This window comes from Cyprinus carpio, chromosome B11, assembly GCF_018340385.1.
Source record: "Cyprinus carpio isolate SPL01 chromosome B11, ASM1834038v1, whole genome shotgun sequence".
NCBI classification, from domain to species: domain Eukaryota; kingdom Metazoa; phylum Chordata; class Actinopteri; order Cypriniformes; family Cyprinidae; genus Cyprinus; species Cyprinus carpio.
The window spans coordinates 17,406,587-17,427,716 of NC_056607.1; the positions used below are offsets into that span (position 1 = coordinate 17,406,587).

The 21,130-nt window shown below is 35.8% G+C and overlaps 1 protein-coding gene across 3 annotated transcripts in view; it reads right to left on the reverse strand.

Moving 5' to 3' along the window:
* Positions 1-21,130, reverse strand: part of LOC109069640 (cadherin-4-like) — a 225,409-nt gene that overhangs the window by 63,674 nt on the left and 140,605 nt on the right. For all 3 annotated transcript variants that reach the window (XM_042734278.1, XM_042734277.1, XM_042734276.1), the window contains one exon: positions 4,510-4,736. In XM_042734278.1, coding sequence (XP_042590212.1) covers positions 4,510-4,736 — 227 coding nt within the window. The remainder of the gene's footprint in view (positions 1-4,509; positions 4,737-21,130) is intronic.

Here is a 21,130-nt window from a genome sequence, read left to right on the forward strand (position 1 = left end):
AGAAGAACCAGCCCTGCCAGCTGGCTCCCCATCCCTCCCTGCTGAGAAGAAACCCGTTTGGGCATCAGTCAGCCTACAGCTCTGCAGCAGACATCTGGAGGTTATTGTTCTATAGGGCCGCATTGCACTACTTGCAAGCCTGTCTGGAGTTTTTCCATTACATGCCAGTATGTGCAAATTCCCCATTAGGCAGCACTCATTTGCTACTTTCGTCTTTGCACCAGACCTTCGAGAGAAAATGGAAATGTACCTGGATTCTCACTGAAGTTCCATTATTAAAAAGGCGAGAAGAAAGAGTTACTCTGGGTTTATAATAAGTGCTGCAAAAATGCTTCACTAATCGTGTCAGCTAGGTGGCATTAGGGTCTTATTTATAACAAACATACAAATACTGAATCTACAGGATGATATCAAGCGTGCTGCACACATCCTGAAAAATTAAATTAAAACATTTTGATCGCCATCTGGTGGCTAGCAGCACTAAAGGTCATAAACCCCACCTTCTCCATTTAAACAAATAGGATGTAAGCCAAACTAAATAATCAAATTACACTTCAAATACTTTTTTTTTTTCCGGAAGATGGTTTCCATGATTTTAAGTAGTTCTTATTTTTTAAGAACACTTAATTAGTTATTTGAGCTTGTGATTGGGTCTGGAAGAATTTTGGCAGGACTCATAATCACATGTGAACACGGGCTCCAAAAAACATCATCAGTGCAAGATTATGGACCATGCAGGGATGTTTTGGCTTCACTTTTCTATAGTGGACGGAAGTGGAAACATGTCGTTCATCTTTTTTTTTTTTTTTTTTAACAGTCTATGAAAGAAACATACAGGCCTTTCACACCACAGGAACCTTTTCATAGTACCAGAACTAACTGTGGAACTACCCACTTTTGGGTGATTTTAGTACCGGACTGCCTTTTTCGAGAACCTACTCCAGAGCAGGGTCTAACCAGCACAACTGGTTCTACCCGTGACGTAAGTAGACATTGATTGGCCAGACACATTTGAAAACACCCCCACCCGCCATGATTTAAAATGCCGTGTAACATACTGTAAACATTGTGTCAACTTATTTCGCAAGTATGACGAACAGCGATAAATATACGGATGCTGATGTGCAGGCACTTGTAGCAAATGTAGCACTGCCAGTTGTCGTTGAAGTCTCTTAGTCCTCCTTTCCGTTCTTTCAATCGCTTTACGTATTCATCGACATTCCATGTATTGTAGCTCAGTCACAGTGTCCTCCATCCTCCTGTTGTTAACGTTGTTCCTTATTAACGTTGTTGCCGCGCACAAATGACATCGCTGTGACTGGACGTCACGTCAAAGTAAACACACAGCTCAGATGCAACAGTGGTACTGGGAAATAGTTCGCTCGTCCAAGTACTTTGTTAACATTTGTTTCTAAAGTGGTGCGAAAGGCCCTATACAGTGCTGTCAGTGCAGTATGATTCCCAAACAAATAAGTATTATGAACTGGTTCTTTTTAGTGAATCAAAGACATACAGCATGACCAGTAGTAGTCCGATTTCTGAACAAATTAGTCTTATGGGGAGGTTATATTACTTTTGAATGACTATTTTTAGATAGTATTTTGTGAAAGTATGAAGTGAAAACATGTGTGGTTAGAAGTGTGGATTGGTTTTAGGATTAGTTTTATGATTCTTTTGAGCCAGTATGAAATAAAAAACAACTGACTCTTTAAACAAAAAAAACAGTTTTGTGTTACTGAACTCCAATTGTAATTTTAAACTAATTACTGAACAAATGACTCTTTAAACAAACAACATTTTGTGTTATGTTGTGGTTAAAACTTCAGTCTAGTTTCTGACTCTTTGTTCAAATTAATTCATATAGTTGAGAGGAAAACAGACCTAATGGCTGCTGAACATAATTCCCAGCACACATGAATTCCAAACTCCAGCTTAGGGGCAGATGAGGCTCATATTGAGCTAAATGCCAGCCAAAGAACAGTCCTGGGTATTTTTAGACCTGAACCATCCAAAAGCATAGAAACTTTGCTCAATAAAACATGTTAGGGGACAAAGAAACTGCACTGTTGTGCTGAACTCTAAAGCATTGGCTGGAACTTATCAGCCCAGAAGGAGATACAACAGAATATTCGAGAATAAAAGCTGCATATGGATCAAACAAATAACAGCCACACCATCCAGGCAAATGCCATGCAAGTTTATAATGAACTACATGTAACCTACTGACATTTACGCTCAGCAGAGGCACAAAGAATTGCACTGAGGGGTACCTTTGTTGACACACATTTGATAATAGCTAGCTTCCATATCAATGTCTTTCAAAGCACCTCTGCTACTTCAAAGTAACAAAAGACTTGCTTACTTTGTAAATGAGATGCCTTATTTTTAATTACTTTTATGGCCAACGAGTCATGGCTGTGCGGATGTGTGTGTGTGGGCATTTCTGTATGTGAGTGCGTTCGTTTAAGATGGTGCTGATCTTAAGTGCTAATTTCTATGCTAATTTTCCTAAGCGCTACCTCTAAATATATCTGTCTTTCAAGTCATGAGGCCAAAATAGATTAAATAAATGTATAGAAAAGTAAGAAATAAATCTCTTTTGTCTTACGTAAGCTCAAACTTCCAATCAGCACAAGTCATTTGATGCATGGAACCCCTTACTAAAACAGTACTATGATGGTAAAACCATGGTACTTTTATTACATGCCATGATTATATATTCAAATACCATGGTATTTATGTATTACTAAGTTAAAATAATAGCATTATCATGCATCATGCAAAACAACAGCAACATAAGGCTAACAGTTATTATAAATATTATTATTATAAAGATGTATAAAATGTGTATAAATAATACAAATATACACATACAGCATATAAAATTAAATTAATAATAATAATAATCATTATTGTTATTATTGGAAATAATTTACTAATAAGGAATAGAAAAGTAGATTATATATATATAAAAATATAATATAGAAATAATCAGATTATATATATATATATATATATAACTGTAGTAGACAGTAGACTGGACACAAGCCAAACTTTTAAGGTTCATAATATTCCCCCTTAATTTGTCAAATTGTTCCTACACCCTGCTTTTTGGTACTTCATTGAGTTACTTAAGGATAATTAATTCATGAAAATCACATCTGCCAGGATTTATTTACAGGTGAGATTATATTATATAAATTGATTAGATATGCCTTAATGCTGAAATACTCTGAGAGCTAAACTACTTCATTTTTACTTTGATATTTTTTTTCATTAATTATTTATGGTCTCAATTAGGTCAGATAGTTGCAAAGAGTCACATTTGCCAGAATACCTATGTATCTTCTTGCTTCGTGTGTGTGCACACATGTGCGTTTGTCCTTCAGTAACCTGCTGTAACTGGCAAGGAGACATTTCTCTAAATGGTGGTGCAGAAGGAGAGGACATGTGCGGGGTTAGGGACACGGGGATAGGGCTCGCCAGACCAGACTCCAGGATCCCTAGAGGACCTGCATCCCTGCCTCTCCACTTGGCATTTCTAGGTCACTTTGGATGCAGAAACAGTCCGATGCCAGTGGGAAAGACATCTATATAAAGCCTGTACACCTCATCTGCACTACACCAGAGCACAGGACAGGAGCATGACAGCCACATGTATTAAAAGTTTAATGATACTTGCCAAGCAGGAAACATCGTGGCAGAATTGTGTGTGTGTGTGTGTGTGTGTGTGTGTGTGTGTGAAGGGGTGTGGGGGGGACAACTTAGATGAAATTTTACTCCTTTCATCTTTTGTATAAAAATTACATTTGAGCATTCACTTTCATAATCAGATCATGACTTCTGGTGTGTTGCCAAGGGCTTGTGCAAACCCTCTAAAAGTGCTCCACACGTGACAGTGCCGCCTGTGCATACATGCACGAGAGGGAGAACCGAAATGTAATCAATTTAAAAGCTATAACTACTTTTCAAATTCTGATGATTGCTTAAATGTAATAACATCTTGCTGTGTTATTGAATCTCGTTCTTGCTTGTTCTATATGGGCAAATAATTACACTGAGACGGCACATCATCTCCCCCCACGACCCCCCTAAAACCATGAACTCAATCAATGTACATTATTTCATTCACTCCATTACTGAGCTGCTAGACTCACTCACGGCTTTTCACAATACTCACAGAAAAACAACAACAACGAAAACTGTATACATGCTACCATTCAAAAGTTTGGGGATTTTGTAAGGTTTTTGAAAGAAGTATCTTATGCTCAACATGTATTATTTGATCAAAAATTCAGTAAAAAACAATGAAATTCTATAAAATAGTTACAAACAAACTTTTCTATAAATAATTAATTAATAACATAAATATATTAATCAATACTATAGCTAAATATATAAAATATAAAGATAACATGGCTTATAAAAAATTAGGTCAGCACAAATCTGTTCACAAAAAGATATTTTTGGAATAATATTTGACATAAATTACACATCATTTGTCCTTACCTGGTTAACAGGAGGTGATAGCAGGTGTCCAGCGAGGGCCAGTTTAACAGTGGTCTCCCAGATATACTTGCCCGCGCTGTCTCTGGCTGTCACCATGAACTGGATGGGTTCAGTGAGATTCGTCACATGTTGCTCTGCGTAAAGAGAGCCATCCGGCCGAACGCTGAACTTTGGGTCACTGCTTTCAAAAGAAACCTCCTCTATTTGTTGACAGGTTTCGAACTTCACTGCAAGAAAAGAGAGAAAGAGACGGTAGAGGGTAAGAAAAACATTAAATAATAACAATGAAACTCTCATTGCTGCCAGACGCAAAAACTGTTCAAAGCAATCTTATTTTTGGCCAACATGTTTCATTGCTCTTGCCCATTTTTCATTGTCTATCTCCCCCTGCTTATTAAATAAAACATCCTCGTTATATACAGTATGAACGTAATGTAGTTATTACATTTAAGGTGGACAAGGCGTTATTGATTCAATACTTCATTCAGTCGCATACAGACCAATAGACAAATCAATTAAATTAATTATATATGTAATAAATGATGGGCTATGGCTAAATTCAATAGCATAAGCAATGTACTGAACATAGGATATCATTTGTCGATAATATTTATAGTATATACAAAAAAGGATTCTCTTAATAACAGACTCTTCTGACAGCAGAAGTGTGAAAAATTCAGTTTCTCTTAAAACAAGTGAAGATAGCAAACAGAATGAGTGAGTCATATATTTTCTCCTGCTACGGTTGCTTGGAAAGGGTTCTGGTCAACAATAGCAGATGGTCCGTTCAGTTACACCTGAGGGAAAGTTCCACAGCTTCAGCTCTACTTAAAGTGAGCGAGTGAGCAAGTGAGAGAGAGAGCCATGTGCCATGTCTAAATTAATCACAGTTTAAAAATTAGAGTTCTATTTCTGCTTTATGAGTATATGGGAGTCAGGGACTAGTTTTCACAAATAGTACATATATCTCAGGTTGAAGGAATAGGTCACCCGAAAATGTAGTGAAATTTGGTGGAAATGTTTTTCTTTTTCTTTTTTTGATGAACTATTCATTGAAATTCATTTTTGAAATGAAATTTTTGTAAAGACACATAAATTATTATTATTATTATTTTTTTTTTTTCAATAAATGTCCACTGATCATTTGCACTTATATTGCTTAGGGTGAAAAAAATGACACGAACACACATTGACAATAGTGGGGTAAGTTGTAATGATGCAACCTGCCATTACATTTACATTTATTCATCTGTCAGATGCTTTCAAGCAAAGGAATTGCTTTGTCCTGCTAATATTGCATTTCAAATTTCATATAAAGTTATAAACAGCATTTAAAAAATATATGTGACCCAACACTATAGCTACTGTTTCTACAGTAAAGCAAAAATAGTATATTTAAATTTGGTCTAAGAACAGAAGGATGGTTTTGACTAAAGCGTTTTAAACCAAAACCACTAGAGCACACATTTTTTTTTTATTTTATTTTTTTTATAAAAAATAATAATAATAATAACCCTTGTGACACCTTCAACTGCATACTGTTCTGACAGTGTTCAGTCTTTGCAGACTTCCAGTACTAGAGGGTCAAAGCATGCCAAATAGATTTGAGTGCCGCTTCTCTCATCTCTTTCTTCCCTCAGGATTGAAAAGAAAGAAAAATGGAACTAAAATCACTTCCTACTGATTTTATCTCTCTTCCACAATCCCACTGATAACAAGACAAATTGATTTCATAAATCACCGTGGGACCAAGTCACTTGTTAAGAGTGCCGGGCGAAAATGTAAAAAAAATAAATAAATAAGTCTGCCATGAAATATCTTGCAAGACAAGCTTTTTATCAAGCCATCTATCCAATTTACCACACGGCTTCCTGCCAGAAGATGCACCAAAACAACAGGCTAATAAAGCGTAGAATCCATTTCACCAACTGCAGCACGGCTTGCTCAGCGCTCCAGAGTTTCATCTGGTGAATAATTGCAAATGGGAGGGGAAGAGGCCAATATCCAGTTTTCAGAATGAGCACCAAACCACTGACACATGAAAGCATGCTGCCTACTTTAACAAGCTCTCTCAAAACGGAAAAACAAAGTGCATTGCAGTAGGAGAATAACAACATTTTACTCTGTCAGTTCTCCTGAAAATGTCTAGAAGAACTAAATCAAGAATCAGAATGATTTTGCTATTTGGCAACCTCCACGAATGGTCTGAATACACTAATTGCAGCCTGTTGTTGATGGGAAAATTGTTCATTTAATTTTTTTCTCCTTCCTTACTAAGCATCAACAAAAACATCTGCCAGCAGGAAAGATAAAAAAACACACTCCTGAAAAAAGAGAGAGATGGATGTTTCTGTGAAGCAACAACGGCAGTCAATGTTTTTGTAAATTAGGCTAATTTGCTTTAATGGAATGAACTAATTATTGTCATTGAAGATTTTTGTCACTCCACAACTGACATACAGAGGGTAAACCTGCGGATCAAGGGACAGAGCCTAAACCTCGAGTGTTTGCATAAGAAAAACACTGGATTCACAGGAGTTGCCCTGCATGCTATTGTTTCATTATGGGATGGGATGTTGGCATGGGAACGCAAGAATGGTCGGCCTCAAAGTGTGTTGTTCAAAAACAACTAGCCCAAAGAAGACGCCAAACCAGAATTCCCTCTTTCTCTCTCTGTATTGCTCTCTTTCTTGATTTCATAACGAAAGACAGGGTTGTACAGACGTGCTCACGAATCTCAGCTTCAGATGAAAAGTCCATTTATTGATCTCCTCATGCATGTTAAACATAAAAACAGGCTAGCATTATTCGACAGTCTAACTGGTTGACAATGCACCAATCTGCCCTGAGTTTTGTTTGATGAACTTCCTGTTACACTTGACCAGCATCTGACCACCAGGTGAACACAGTGCATCTACTGTAAATTTTGTCCACATCAATAGTATTTATATAATATAAGACAACTGGGGACTGAGCTTTTCATGTGTATTTTCTAAAGCTTGTTGAGAGAATAATGTGCATAATAATTTTTTTTTAATATTACTTTTATATGAACTGATAACTAGTTTTGTATTTTAGTTAATATTTTATTTTGAAAAATCCTCACTATTAACACACACTGACAGCCTGTTAATATCTGCAAGTTTGCAAATCCAATAAAAAAGACCTTTTATTAGGAGGTTCTTGGAATAGCAATTCAAAACAAGCTGAAATGTGGCCATGTGAAGTACAAAAATCGAGTACGATATTCAATGACAACTTCTCATTCTAGTCAGAAGCTTTAACTGCAGCACACATAAATAAAAACAACAAGAAAAATCAATAATCGATTGACGTTTCTGCACAAGGCAGCTTTATTGAAACTGAAGTTCAGATTTTGGAATGTCAAGGTCTAATGTGTAAGAAGATATGTGGGAGAGATATTGACCAAGAAGCAAGAATGAGAGTAAGAAAAACTAAATGATCGTGTCTGTAAGAGTGTGTATGAGTGTATGCCGATGAGTATGTGGCTAAATGGATATATTTCTGTATTTATGTGAAACATTCATATAGCTTGTCTTTTTCAGTTTATGTATAGGTAAAACTTTTATATATAGTATATTTATAGTCCAAATCTGTCAGTAGGGTTAGTCGTGCATAGGTTTATACTGTTTTACTTCATTGTTGTATGTCTGTATTTATGTAGCACCGTGGTCCTGTGAGGCACGACATTTCGTTCCACTGTATGACCTCACATGTAGTGGAATGACAATAAAGCTCAACTTGACTAGAACTTGATATAGATAGATAGATAGACAGACAGACAGACAGACAGAATGCTAGACAGAATGAGGAATGCACAGAAAAAAGAATAAAAAAATATAGCCAGGAGCAACTCTATGATGGTGGGGATTGAGTGGCTTTGAGGTGTGTCCTCTCTCCACGTTCAGGTCTACAGTATACAGGTTAAGACAGTTCAGGAGAGCTGCAGTGTTTGATGTTCTCCGCAGGCTCCCCTGAAGGTCATTCAGCCCTGCGCTCACAAACAGAACAACATCACAAACTCAGGTGCTTTACAACAAGCTCTTTGCCTTACTGGGTGGTGTGTGGACACAGAGAGGTGTGCAGGGGTCACCTGGAGCTGAAGATGAAGCCTTCTCATGAATCAGCTATAAGTGGAAAAACACCTCCTGCAGTATGGATAGGATTTTGAGGGACGAGAGTATCAAAGCTGGAGATTTGTGGTTTTTACTTGATGTCTGTAAGCATTAGGCTAATCTATATGCCAGTGTACACCTAAACCTTGCCTTGCAAATTCACTTTTAACACACACACTCATTTAAAATTTACTTTCTCTTCCAGAGGGAAATGAATCAAAAATATTGCTAGCGCAACTTGTACTACACACATTTTTTTTTGTCTAATAAAATGCTCTTTGGAATAAGATCCCCAACTAAATTATAAACACAACCATCCTCAGGCTAAGGTTTTAGCAGATTTATCTTTAGCATCTATCTTTAGATTTAGACTTCATATTTATCTTTAGTTTTGTTTTCCAAACTTGATACTACAGAACTAGTTTATTCATTTTGAAGTGTCTTGATGGCTTTTGTTTGTGTTATAAGCTATTAAGTGTGAATTTTCTAGGCTGTGATGTACACTAATGGCTATTGACGATATCGACAAGCGTTAAGCCCCTACAAATGTCCAGTTCCAACTTCCTGTTTCAATTAGAAATATGCAAACACAATTCAGGTTGGCTAACATCAAATATCACTGGTTCTTGAGTGTCTCTTCTTTCATTTTTTGGAAACAATAAATACTTTTATTCAACAAGGACACATTAAATTGACCAAAAATGACAGTAAGATATGTATAATGTTAAAAATATTATTAATATTAATATTTCAAATAAATTCTGTTCTTTTAAACATTTTATTTATAAGAGATTCCTAAAAAAAAAGGCAGCACCATTTCCACAAAAATATTAAAGCACATCAGTGTTCAACGTTGATAAAATTATGTTTCTTGAGCACCAAATCAGCATATTAGAATTATTTTTGAAGGATAATGTGACAACAAAGACTGGCGTAAATAAATAAAAATTCAAATAAACGCAGCCTTGGTGATTATAAGAGACTTTGAAAAAGACGTTTGAATAGTAGCGCAACTTCAGAGTCACTACCACTTTTTTTTTTTTTTTTGTGTATGTGTTTTTAGTCTTTCTTGGAGTCTAAGAACACTTTTCCCACAAGGGGGGGAAAACACCATATAAGAGTATTGAATGACATGAGGGCATAAAAACAGAATTTTTATCATATTCTAGGTGAACTATCCTTTTTTAATGTTTCCTGTCTAAATGGTGGCTGCCAAAAAAAAGGGTTATTGTTTAAAAGTTTACCCTATTCCTGATCAGGTCCAGTACTGGGAAAAAGGGGCATGACATTCACAAAGACATCCACACACTCACAACTGCACAGTGCAGATGTGTGTGTGCGAATACACACACATACACGTGACAAGGTCTTCAGGTCTGGTACTGGAGGGCTGTATTGTTCCACTTGACTGACGGAGGAATAATGTACGGCGGCACAGAACTCTCTGTACGACCAGCGGACCCGCACAACACAAAGACAGGAGGACAGTGAGGGCACCAAACTGTTACCCTCGCACACATGCGCCAACCCAGGCACACACTCACGCGGGTCCCCCCTGACCCAAACATTCTGTCACTTTTGACAATGGCAGTTATGCTTGATGAAGCGAAGTGGGTTATAACACTCTAAGTCTGTGCTGCTCTTCACAGTCTTGGAATGGTGAAAATGTACTGCTTGTGAGTAATATGACATTCGCAGATGTGACTCTCATCTTATGCACTCAGGATGTTGAGTAAACACTTTAATACACTGTTATGTGAATTTCCCTTTGGAATGGCAAAATTTAACAAGTTGTGAATTGATAGGTCTGGAGTTTGAGGGGTAGTTTGTGTTGGGAAAACAAGCTATGGCAGAGAGATCGGACGTGCATCAAATCCTCCTCACAAAACCACTTGTCTGGACTGCTAATTAGTGTGAATGAACCAAAACACTTGTTTTTCTTCTGCACACAGCACTTTTTGTGTGATGCTGCTAGGTGCCTGAGATACAAATATGCTGTAAAAAAATCCCACATCTATGTGCGCTGTATTATTTACGTTTCTATCAGAAAGAGCTCTCGATAGCCATCTTTTAATCTTTTGCCTTGATCACTGAGGTCCTGCAATGCCAAGGAGAACTTAATCAGCAGGTCTTGACACTTTTGTCCACAAATCAGAGGACGAAAACATTTAAGTGAGTTCACAACTGTGAACTGAACCGCCTTTCCTGAGTCCTGCAGGCCAGTGGCCTAAAAAGACAACAACTGTAAGACTATTTATTTTCCTCCTTCTTGCATATACTGGAGTATAGCCACCCTGGGTAAACAGTTTGAGCAGCTTTTTTTTTTTTTTTTGAAACTTCAGAATTTTTTTATGTAAGTACTGTATAGCTACAAATATTGAAATATTGAAGAAAATCACTAACATTTATAAATGTACAATATGTAAGTGTTTACTGTCACTTTTGATCAATTTAATGATCCTTGTTAAATTATTCCTTTCTTAAAATAAATAAATAAATAAATAAAATATAACATATTGCCTTTATATGGTAACACTTCACAATAAGGTTCAATAATAACATGTTCATTTACACATATTATGTGCAACCTAGATTATAGATTTAGTAATGTAAAAGTATTGGTCATCGTTAGTCTATGCAATAAGGCTAATAAAATTTAACTCAGTGTTAAGAGTTGCTGCTAATTTTAACATTATTTTCTAAAATCAATTTACATGATAGTCTCATCAAGTTCATTTATTTAAAACCTTTTTAATATAAAATTAAACAAAAATAACCACAATAAAAGTAAAAATAATATTTTGTTGCAATTTTTCTGGGAAAAATAAAAAAGGCCCCTCAAGGATAGTGAGATCCTTAAGGACATGGCCGTGTTTTCAGGCATCGAGTGTTGATCTGCTCTAGATCTGGAGAGGAGAATCTGGTCACTGCAGTTCTCTTTTCCTTCTCTTATCTCAGAATTGGAAGCTCATAGTATAGAAGGATGTGCTTTAGGCCCCAGGAAAATAGAGCGGACATGAGATAAAGAAGTTGTGCGGAAGCCCCGAGAAGTGGAAACAATTAAAAGAATGGGAAACTAACATCAGTCGGAGGTGTCAAAGTGATTAATACACCTCATTGGCATGAAAGAAAGCGTGTGTTTCTTACAAAAACATTAGTCACACTGACATCCTATTGAGTGCATTCTTTTGAATTGGTTCTTTTTAATAAACTGGCTGAACCCATTTCACAGACTGGACTGAATTAAACCCAAGTTATCAGCTGAAACTAAATCAGTTGAAATGCTTGGAGGGATTACAGAGTTAATCGCTCAGTCAATTGATCACGTCCAACTAGAAATTAACCAAAAACCTTTGAATGGGTCAATTTCAAACTCCTTGTGCCATTCATTCAAATTTAGAGAAAAAAATAAAAAAAAAAAATAGGTTGATTCATGCTTGACTTGCGTTTAACCACATGTATTTAGGTTATAAATGTGCATTGTTAATAGCTACTATTTTGTACGTTTGTTTATTATTTGTTTACATGTTGGTACTACAACTGAAAAATAATGTGGACAACCCAAAGCAACATATCTGTTATAAACCAGCTTTTTTTTTTCTTTCTGAAAGTGAGATAAAAACAGTGCACAGACACAATGTAATTAGGGTGGACCCCCCTCAGGTTCCCAGAAAAATGTAGCAAAAAAATAAAAAGTGTAATAATGTAAATAAATAAATAAAGTATGTGGTAACAACCACACCACACAGTGTCCATATCACATTTCATATTTGTGTGACACATATTTGTTGGTGTCTCTCCAGGCCTTTGTCCCGGCTTGTTTTAAGGAAGCAAAGACACCAGCCTTGAGGCTTTTCTGTTCTTTCATTTAAGTGTGACGCAAGGACACTACAGAACCCTGAAGCTGCTTTAGAGTTGTTCACCTCTCCAGAGGTACAAGATTACAGGTAAACAAACAGCAGCAGCTCTGCTCAGCCAGCCAATTCGCCTCAACATGCTTTTTGCATTCATTCAAGTTGTAGAGAGTCACAGAGTTTGATATATATGTACATAGACAAGGCACTCATCCTTATTCATAGAACATAAGTACACACGTGATCATTCTGAAGACAAAAGCCAATGAAAATGGAGGGCTGGATGCTTGCGTTCTCTAATTCACAGTACCCTTGTTGTGTTTAATAGTCTTCAGAATATTTCCCCAGAAGCCACATTTGATAAATAATAAAATACACAGAACGCTTCTGTCGAGAAGGACTGACTGAAGTTTTGGGATGTTAGTAAGCTTTTAATTTGTGTTTCCTTCTGCCTAGCTTTATCTCTCTTTAACACTTTATTTTCTCAGCATTTCTCTCCACATTCTTGCCTTTTTTTTTTCTTGAAGGCAAGTAATCCCAACTCCCTAAACGGAAAAGCAATTTTAATTTGCTGCTATCATTTCTACCAGAGGTCTGTGGATGTTGTATAGCCATCCTCATTTTTCCAGTCTTTTTTTGTTTTCACACTCACACAAGTAAATACGTATTCGAAAGAAGCGTAAAAATCCTCAAAACCACAAAAACGCTGAAAAATATTTATCTGCTGACTGGAGATTTGGTTTCAGGGTAAAACACACAAAAACACTCTGACAGCCTTCATCAAATAAACTGACTTTGTAACTTGTGTGTGTGCAAAACTACATATTTTCAAAGCTAGCCAGTTGATGGGCTGTCTGAACCGGTTTGGACCATGTTTCTTAGGGGGCTTTTAAATAATACACATTCTCATATTTTGAAACAGCCAAGACTCATTTTTATCTATTTTGAACTTAGTACACTATCTTAAACACACAACACTACTCATATTTATATTTAGCTAAGAACAATATTTATTTATATTTATTTTGCAAACACATGTAAGAAAGTACCTAGATACACTAATCAATCTTACTAATAGACCAGTGGTGCAACAACCATGGTGACCCATCTGTATTTGACATAGTTATCTATCCTTTTTACAATTTCTCACATTTTTGCTGTCACCAAAATCTGTTAGACAGACTAATGCTGTCAATTGTTCATGAAATATTTCTTTTTACTCATAACTGTAAGTATTCTTATGTCCAGATGATTAAATCTCCCATCTGTGCCCACTGTCATAGATTTACCAGCTCTGAACGGAAAACTGCCATTCAATACACATCTACACTTTTTGTAGCAAAAAAGACTCATTGTTGGAACTGACAGGCGAAACTGGATGCATGTTGAAAGAAAGTCAAAATACTAAGGGATGTTTTCACTAAGAATGAATTGCACTCACTGACAGCATAACTTATTCGCAAACGCTGTATGTATTGGTTTTGCATCTGATTAAGGGAACTTCGCATCTGATTTGATGAACAGTGAATAATTAAATAGAGCATAACAGTAAAAAATTCAAAATAAATAGCTACAATAAATACTTATTAAAAATATACATATTTAAATAAAATATTTTGTTTGTTTACCTGCATACCATTAATTTTAATGTCAAAGGAGTCGGGCAGACAAAAAGTTTGGGAATGCTGCTTTAAAGAAATTAAGCAAAAATTACGGAAAAGTAACAAAAAAAAAATTGGTAAAAAAAAAAAAAAAATTCTTTTTGTTTATTTGTTAGAGAATATATAAAAAAAAAAATATATATATATATATATATATATATATATATATATATATATATATATATATATATATACATATATATATATATATATATATATATATATATATATATATATATTCTTTTGTGAAAAAACAATGCTTATTAATAATATTGCATACACATTTGCATATCAAAAATATTTGATTGTACTTGTTTTCTTTTTATTTACAGTATTATAAAACATGACACACTTACACTGTTTTCTCACTATTTTATTATCAAAAAAGTCCATCTAACACTACATTTTTTTTTCTATCCTAACTACTTGTTTGCTTTTTATTTATTATAAAAAGAAACAACAACAACAACAAAAAAATCCTTTGTTACATGTTCTGCGTTAGACTAACCAAGTCTTGTCATAATATTGCTCTTTTGTTGGTTTTGATTGCTTCTATTGTCCTCAGTTAGCAGTCGCTTTGGATAAAAATCTAAATGTAATGTAAATTATTCAAATTTCACTAATTTGATTGCAGATGGTTAGTGAATAAAAGAAAATGGGGGATTTTGATGAAAGTAAGTAATCTACTGAGAATGAAAAAATGAATGACAAAACAATTTCTCAAGATTTGAAACGAGTGTCACCAGCCACAGCATGTAGTCTAGAGTCTAGAGTAGTGTGATATGAATTTGATTGGATTATTATTTTGTTTATTTATTTGTCTGTCCAGCCAAGCTACTACAATCTGATCCATCAGAGAGAAAACACTAGTGTGAAACGGTTTAATTATGTTGTCTTTTATTTTTAAAATATTCAGTCTAGCACCTTAGAAAGAGACAGAGAAAATCAATACCTCCCTCACCAGACCTAGAACACTCTAACGGTCAATGACACACCTTTTAGAAATGAATCCATATTTGTCTCCTGGAGGTACTGTTTGAACTGGCTGTGGCCTGTTCCAGAAATACCGGTCTATCCAAACATTACATGCATCTGCATCGTTCTTTTCCGACAGCTTCTAACAGCTTTTCGTTGACAAAAAGATGATTAATATAGCTAAAAATGACTAATGAAAGAGATCTCAAGGACATCTCATTTTCATTCGAATGAGCTATAAACCGAAGTTAAAAGCGCAATAAACAAACAAATGAGCATGTTTACTTAAAATGAAATAATTTATGAGAAATTATGTTTCCTGACCTATTTTTGTAGGACTTCTGAAAGACGGTTTCGCCTGATCAAGACGACAGGTGACAACACAGCATGCGAAGATATAGTTTCCACCTGCGTTCTGCCTGTTAAAGCATGCTGAGCGCTGAGACTGTAAGCTCAAAGAACGCTATAAGACAGGAGTTCTGACCTTTCTGTGTCTAATTTACACGTTCACATACACACATGCAAATACACACACTCTCAAGGTTGCTCCCTCTGCAGGTTACTGTCAAAGCAATCTCTTCCTTTGCCATTTAGTGGCAGGTGGCTGTACTCGGTCCACAGGGACACTCATTGTTTTCTCAAAGAGCAACGGCACAATAGGTGTGACAGGCCTCCACCGTCTGACTATCTCTGGCTTCTCCCTGTGCAACGACTGCTAAGATTTTTTTTCCCTTATCAGATTCTGATCTCACCACGGAACAAAAACCCTTAAAGGTCAAATGCTCGCGTCTTTGTGGCGCAGTATGTTTGCTTTCTTCTCTTTGTGATTTCCTGATTTCCTTTTTTTTCATCCATTGATCATAAAGTTGACCTTCCAAAGGACACGTTCACTACAGGCCTTCCGGATCTCCACTGACTTTTGAAACAGCCTTTGTCTTCTTAATTTTTATTTTCCTTTCAGTTGTGCAGCAAATAAGCTTGAGATGCGCAAGCAATGCACTATGTGCTTTGTTATTAGTGATTCAGCTCATTTCAGTCAACTGTCATCATGTTGGCTTCCCAGGCTTAAAGGGATACTCCACCCCAAAATGAAAATTTTGTCATTAATCCCTTACCCCCATGTCTTTCCAAACCGGTAAAAGCTTTGTTCGTCTTCAGAACTCAATTTAAGATATTTTGGATTAAAATCGGGAGGCTTGTGACTGTACCATAGACTGGCAAGTAAAATACACTGTCAAGGTCCAGAAAAGTATAAAAGACATCGTCAGAATAGTCCATCTGCCATCAGTGATTGAACCGTAACATTATGGAGCGATGAGAATTCTAAAAATCATCTTCTCGACTCTTATAACTTTAAAAAAAATAAATAAATAACATTTCAGCTGTTTTAGTACAACAACCATTATAATGTTTGATTAAAAATACAGTAAAAGCAGTTTAGTGCAGTCAAACGATTAATCGCATCCAAAATAAAAGTTTTTTTGCACAATATATGCATGTGTACTGTTTATTTATTATGTATATATTATGTTCCCTGCTTTACAGAAATAATGCATAATGCCACGAATATGCAGGGAAATTCTAATGGGATAAAAATTTCATTTCTGAAAATGTGCCTAAAATGTTTCTTTACATTAAATAGTTATTCAAAATTCACAAAATAGGTTTGGGGAAAAAACAACAAAAACACCAAAAAAAAAAAAAAGTTTGCACTGAATAGGATGTCAATGGCTAGGAATAGGGATAGTCAAAGGGACAATCCACAGCATTCTTCAAAATATCTTCTTTTGTGTTTTACAGAAGAACGCAAGCCACCAAGTTTGAAATAACACGTGAGTAAATTATTACAATTTTCATTTTTGGGTGAACTATTCCTTTTATGATAGCCACCTTGTTACAATATAAAGCAAGTGTGATATTATTGGGCATATTTGGATAATGCCATAGCACATATACTCTGCTGTATTTCCATTTTTATAGAGCAAGCATTCAAGGATTTTCGCTTTAGCCTGCAAGTCCTCCAAAATGATCAGGGTAAGGGATCCACACACACACACACACCTACACACTCTCTACACACAAACTGGCTTATCGTGTGTGGTCTCAAACCACATTCACATATTCCTCAACAAGGCTTCTCACCTCACACACTATCTCATCAGCTCTGGAGCCCTTTGGCAGGTCCTCTGAGCTCCCTGTTAATAAATAAACATTTGCAGCACACACACACAAAAAGTTTAAGGAGGACGTGTATGACCTCTCTGTCAGTCTCGCTGTAACTTTTCTGTGTGTTCAGCCGTTGCGGAGCTGGAAAATCCATTAGACACGATTGCTGTGCTGGTAACGCTGCTGAGAGAGCTAAGCAAAATCCGTTTTCTGGGAGACTGAAAAATGCTAAGGTTGTCAAGCTTGAAAAGAACGACATAATACCTGACACACTTAATGGCTTACACAACCACAGTCGACCCCTTCCTATTTCCTGCTAATTCTCTCTCTGATATGGCATTACATTGGAAAGCCAATGATTTAAGTGCATCATTTTGATGTGAACTTTATTAGCCTCCATTTCACCATGTGAGCTTATTAAAAATAAAGACTTATTTACAATGCCGGTCTGGCGCATGGAAAGGGCTCTTTCGACATTATACCATTTCCACTTATATATCCAGCTCTTATTGAAATGAATCAATTTTCAGTCATCTTCAAGCTTTCATATCAGCCCATAAATAGCTTGCTAACATTCAGCTTATTTTATCCGCAGCCTAGAAGCAGCACACATTAATACATGCAATAAATATATCCCTGACCAGTCCAATGAGCTAGACAGCCTTTAATTTGCCTATTAAATCACTGCAGTTACAGATGAGTCTTACATATTAAAAGACTAGATTGAAATGCGGGAAAGGGTACAGAGGTTTACTATAGGGCTGATCATACCATATTTTTACATTCACTTCAATTAAAAGAGTTTACGTTGATATATATATATATATATATATATATATATATATATATTCAGCAACTGTACTTTATCATATCTAAAAAGTACAAAAGGAAAGTATTTTAAATACTGTCGTTTTACACAGTCAATAAAGATAGGACACCTCTAATATCCTCTAATATATTTTTTTAAACTAGCTGTTTTTTTTTTAAACTCTCTATATTGTATAATGCATTGTCATTAGACCATACAGACAGCTTTATTTTGCTTAATTTCTTTTTTTTTTTATTAATGATACAAGTTATTATTATTATTAATAATTATTTACTATATTTTATGAGGAACTGGTAAATTCTCTATTGTTGACTCATGGTTTGTTGACGTCAGCAAATTCTAAATCTACAAAACTGCAAGCTGCATAGCTTGCAACAGCCTTTCTGGTTTGCCACCCAAAGATTTTTACTATCCCCACCTGGCCACCCCATTAAAAATTTCTTGGACGCTCCACTGGAGCTCACCAACTGTATGTGTGCAGTTTAGGACTCTTGCTAACATTCCCATTATCATAAAATAAGCTGTTTGCAATGAACAATAAATCTCTTATTTACTCTGCGTCATGTTGATTATTCTGGCTTTGTCGCATTGCTCACTTCATTGTATATCGGATGATACAGCATCTACATTGCAAGTGAACGGTGAGATATCTAGCTAATCCGAAATGATTCTGAATTATGATGCTTTTCATTTTTGCTTTCTCGCTCTGATTCATGCACACAATAGCAATGTTTGTAATTGGTTACAACAGTCAACCACTGCAAGGAATACAGGAGCCCAAAATGAAATGGTGACATGTTTCACAGTTTGTTAATCGTAGTATAGTAATCTCCATTATTTATTCAATGAATTATTCAGAAACTAATTTCACTTTAAACCTTAAAGATGGTTTAATGAAATCCATTAGACTTTAGTTTTACAAAATAAGGAAATATTATTTCTTATCTGCCCCCGACTTAGGTGGGTGGAAAAGAAAAAGAGAATGTGACGCACACACTTGGACGTGATCCTGGCTGACAGCTGCATGTTCCTTTTATCCCTTTTTCATGTCTTGCAGGTGATGTGCGGAGAGGGGGATAGAGAAGATTGAACGATCATGGGTCACAGATATTTCAAATGCCTTTTGCGCCGTGGCCTTGGAGATAAGAACACAAAATGGAAGATCCTCAGAGCCAAAATGTTAAGCAGGAGTTAGCGCAATATTAAGCAGCAGACCTAGCGTACATGATTAATGTGTCTGTCCTAACACAGTGGTCATTGCAAGGCACAAGCAAGAAAATACTACAAAAGATGGTTTCTTCTCTGGATAAGACAGCTTGAATTGTTATAAGTACACAATTTTGAAGAATAACTATGTAGATATGTAGCATACAGCCAAAGTGACTTAAAGTAAACTTAGTACAGGGACAAATTCCCTTAAACTGGGGTTAAGTGCCTTGCTCAAGAGGGTAATAAGATCATGGATCACTCCTTGAGGGATTTGAACCTACAACCTATCGTTAACCATTACGACCACACCAATTAACAACTTCACTGTTCATTGCAAGTTACCGTGCCATATACAGTAAAAACCGTAAATGGTTAACATTACTTTGTGGACATAAAAACTATGAACTATCATAGAATGCACAGTGAAAAACAGAAGAAGGACATTAACCTGTATGACATGACATTATCTTTTTTTTATAATTAATTTTGTTTCTTTCTCAATTTTGTTATTAGTATTTATTTTTGAGTCATGTGTTATACTGATGGTATTTTGTCTTTGCATGTATGGCCCCGTGCACTGTCTATACACAATTATTGAATGTACTTCAGGCCACTCAAGCTTTCTTTCTATTGTACTACCTATATTATTATGGTGGTTATCAGTATTTTCATAACCGCATTCATTTTCATTTATTAAATATTTGCTTTTAAGACTTCTTTTGTATACTGTATTAACACTACATCACAAATATATGGTTGTAATAGTATAATATAGGAAACATTTTTATTATTATAATTTTTATTTTACAGTGAAGTCTGGCAACCACAGCTGGCAGTTTTTTTTTTTACTGTAAATTCAAGGGAACTTTTGCACTAGTGCCACTAGCCAATGCAAAATCCTGCATCCTTATTCACTAACTGCTCATAATGAAGTTTAACCAGTATTTAAATGCATTATCATTATTTTCAGTGCAAACTTGCCTCCTTTCAGTATGTAAATTCCTATGTAAATTATCCTCATTATAGACTGTTCACAAAACTACCTGGTGCAATTACTGCTTTTCAAAAGAGATGTATGTGTTCATTTTCTATTGATTGTGACAACAATAACTGATCAAATGATGGAGCAAAGTATTATAACAGCTTCTATTCAGTCTTGCGGTATAGATGAAAACTCTTTCTGATTTATAAAGAGTGAGTAAGGCCCCAAATATAAAAAAGTACACCAGATTGCAGTAGTCTGCTCCACTGAATCACCCAGTAAAGATGCAGTCACATTAGCAAAATTGTGCCATCAAAAAAGTTCAGTTGTCTATTGTCAATAGTGTAGTAATGTATAAAGCTCAGCTCACACACTTTCAAACCAAGTAAGCTTTCTGCTGGTCATAGTAGTGAATAAACAACTTAAACACTGAATAAACAGCTCAGCTCACACACTTTCAAACCAAGCAAGCTTTCTGCTGGTCATAGTGGTGAATAAACAACTTAAACTTTCCTGATTGCATGGATTCCTATTGAAATTACTGGATTTTGTCAATGAAAACTTAGTTTATCAGCATTACCTGATTTACATAATTCATTGAATGAATCTTGCGTTAAAACAATGCACACAGCGAATGATTCCCCCCAACAGTTTGTGAAACGAAGTGTATATGATTTCCTGTGAGTTTGCCTACTCACGTATAGAGCTGAGCAGGGAGGTTTACTCACACAGGAGACTGAAACAGTGTCAAAAAATTTCTGAGACAGAGAGAGTGGTCGATTTCTTGTCTGTTGCTGGAATGCACCTCA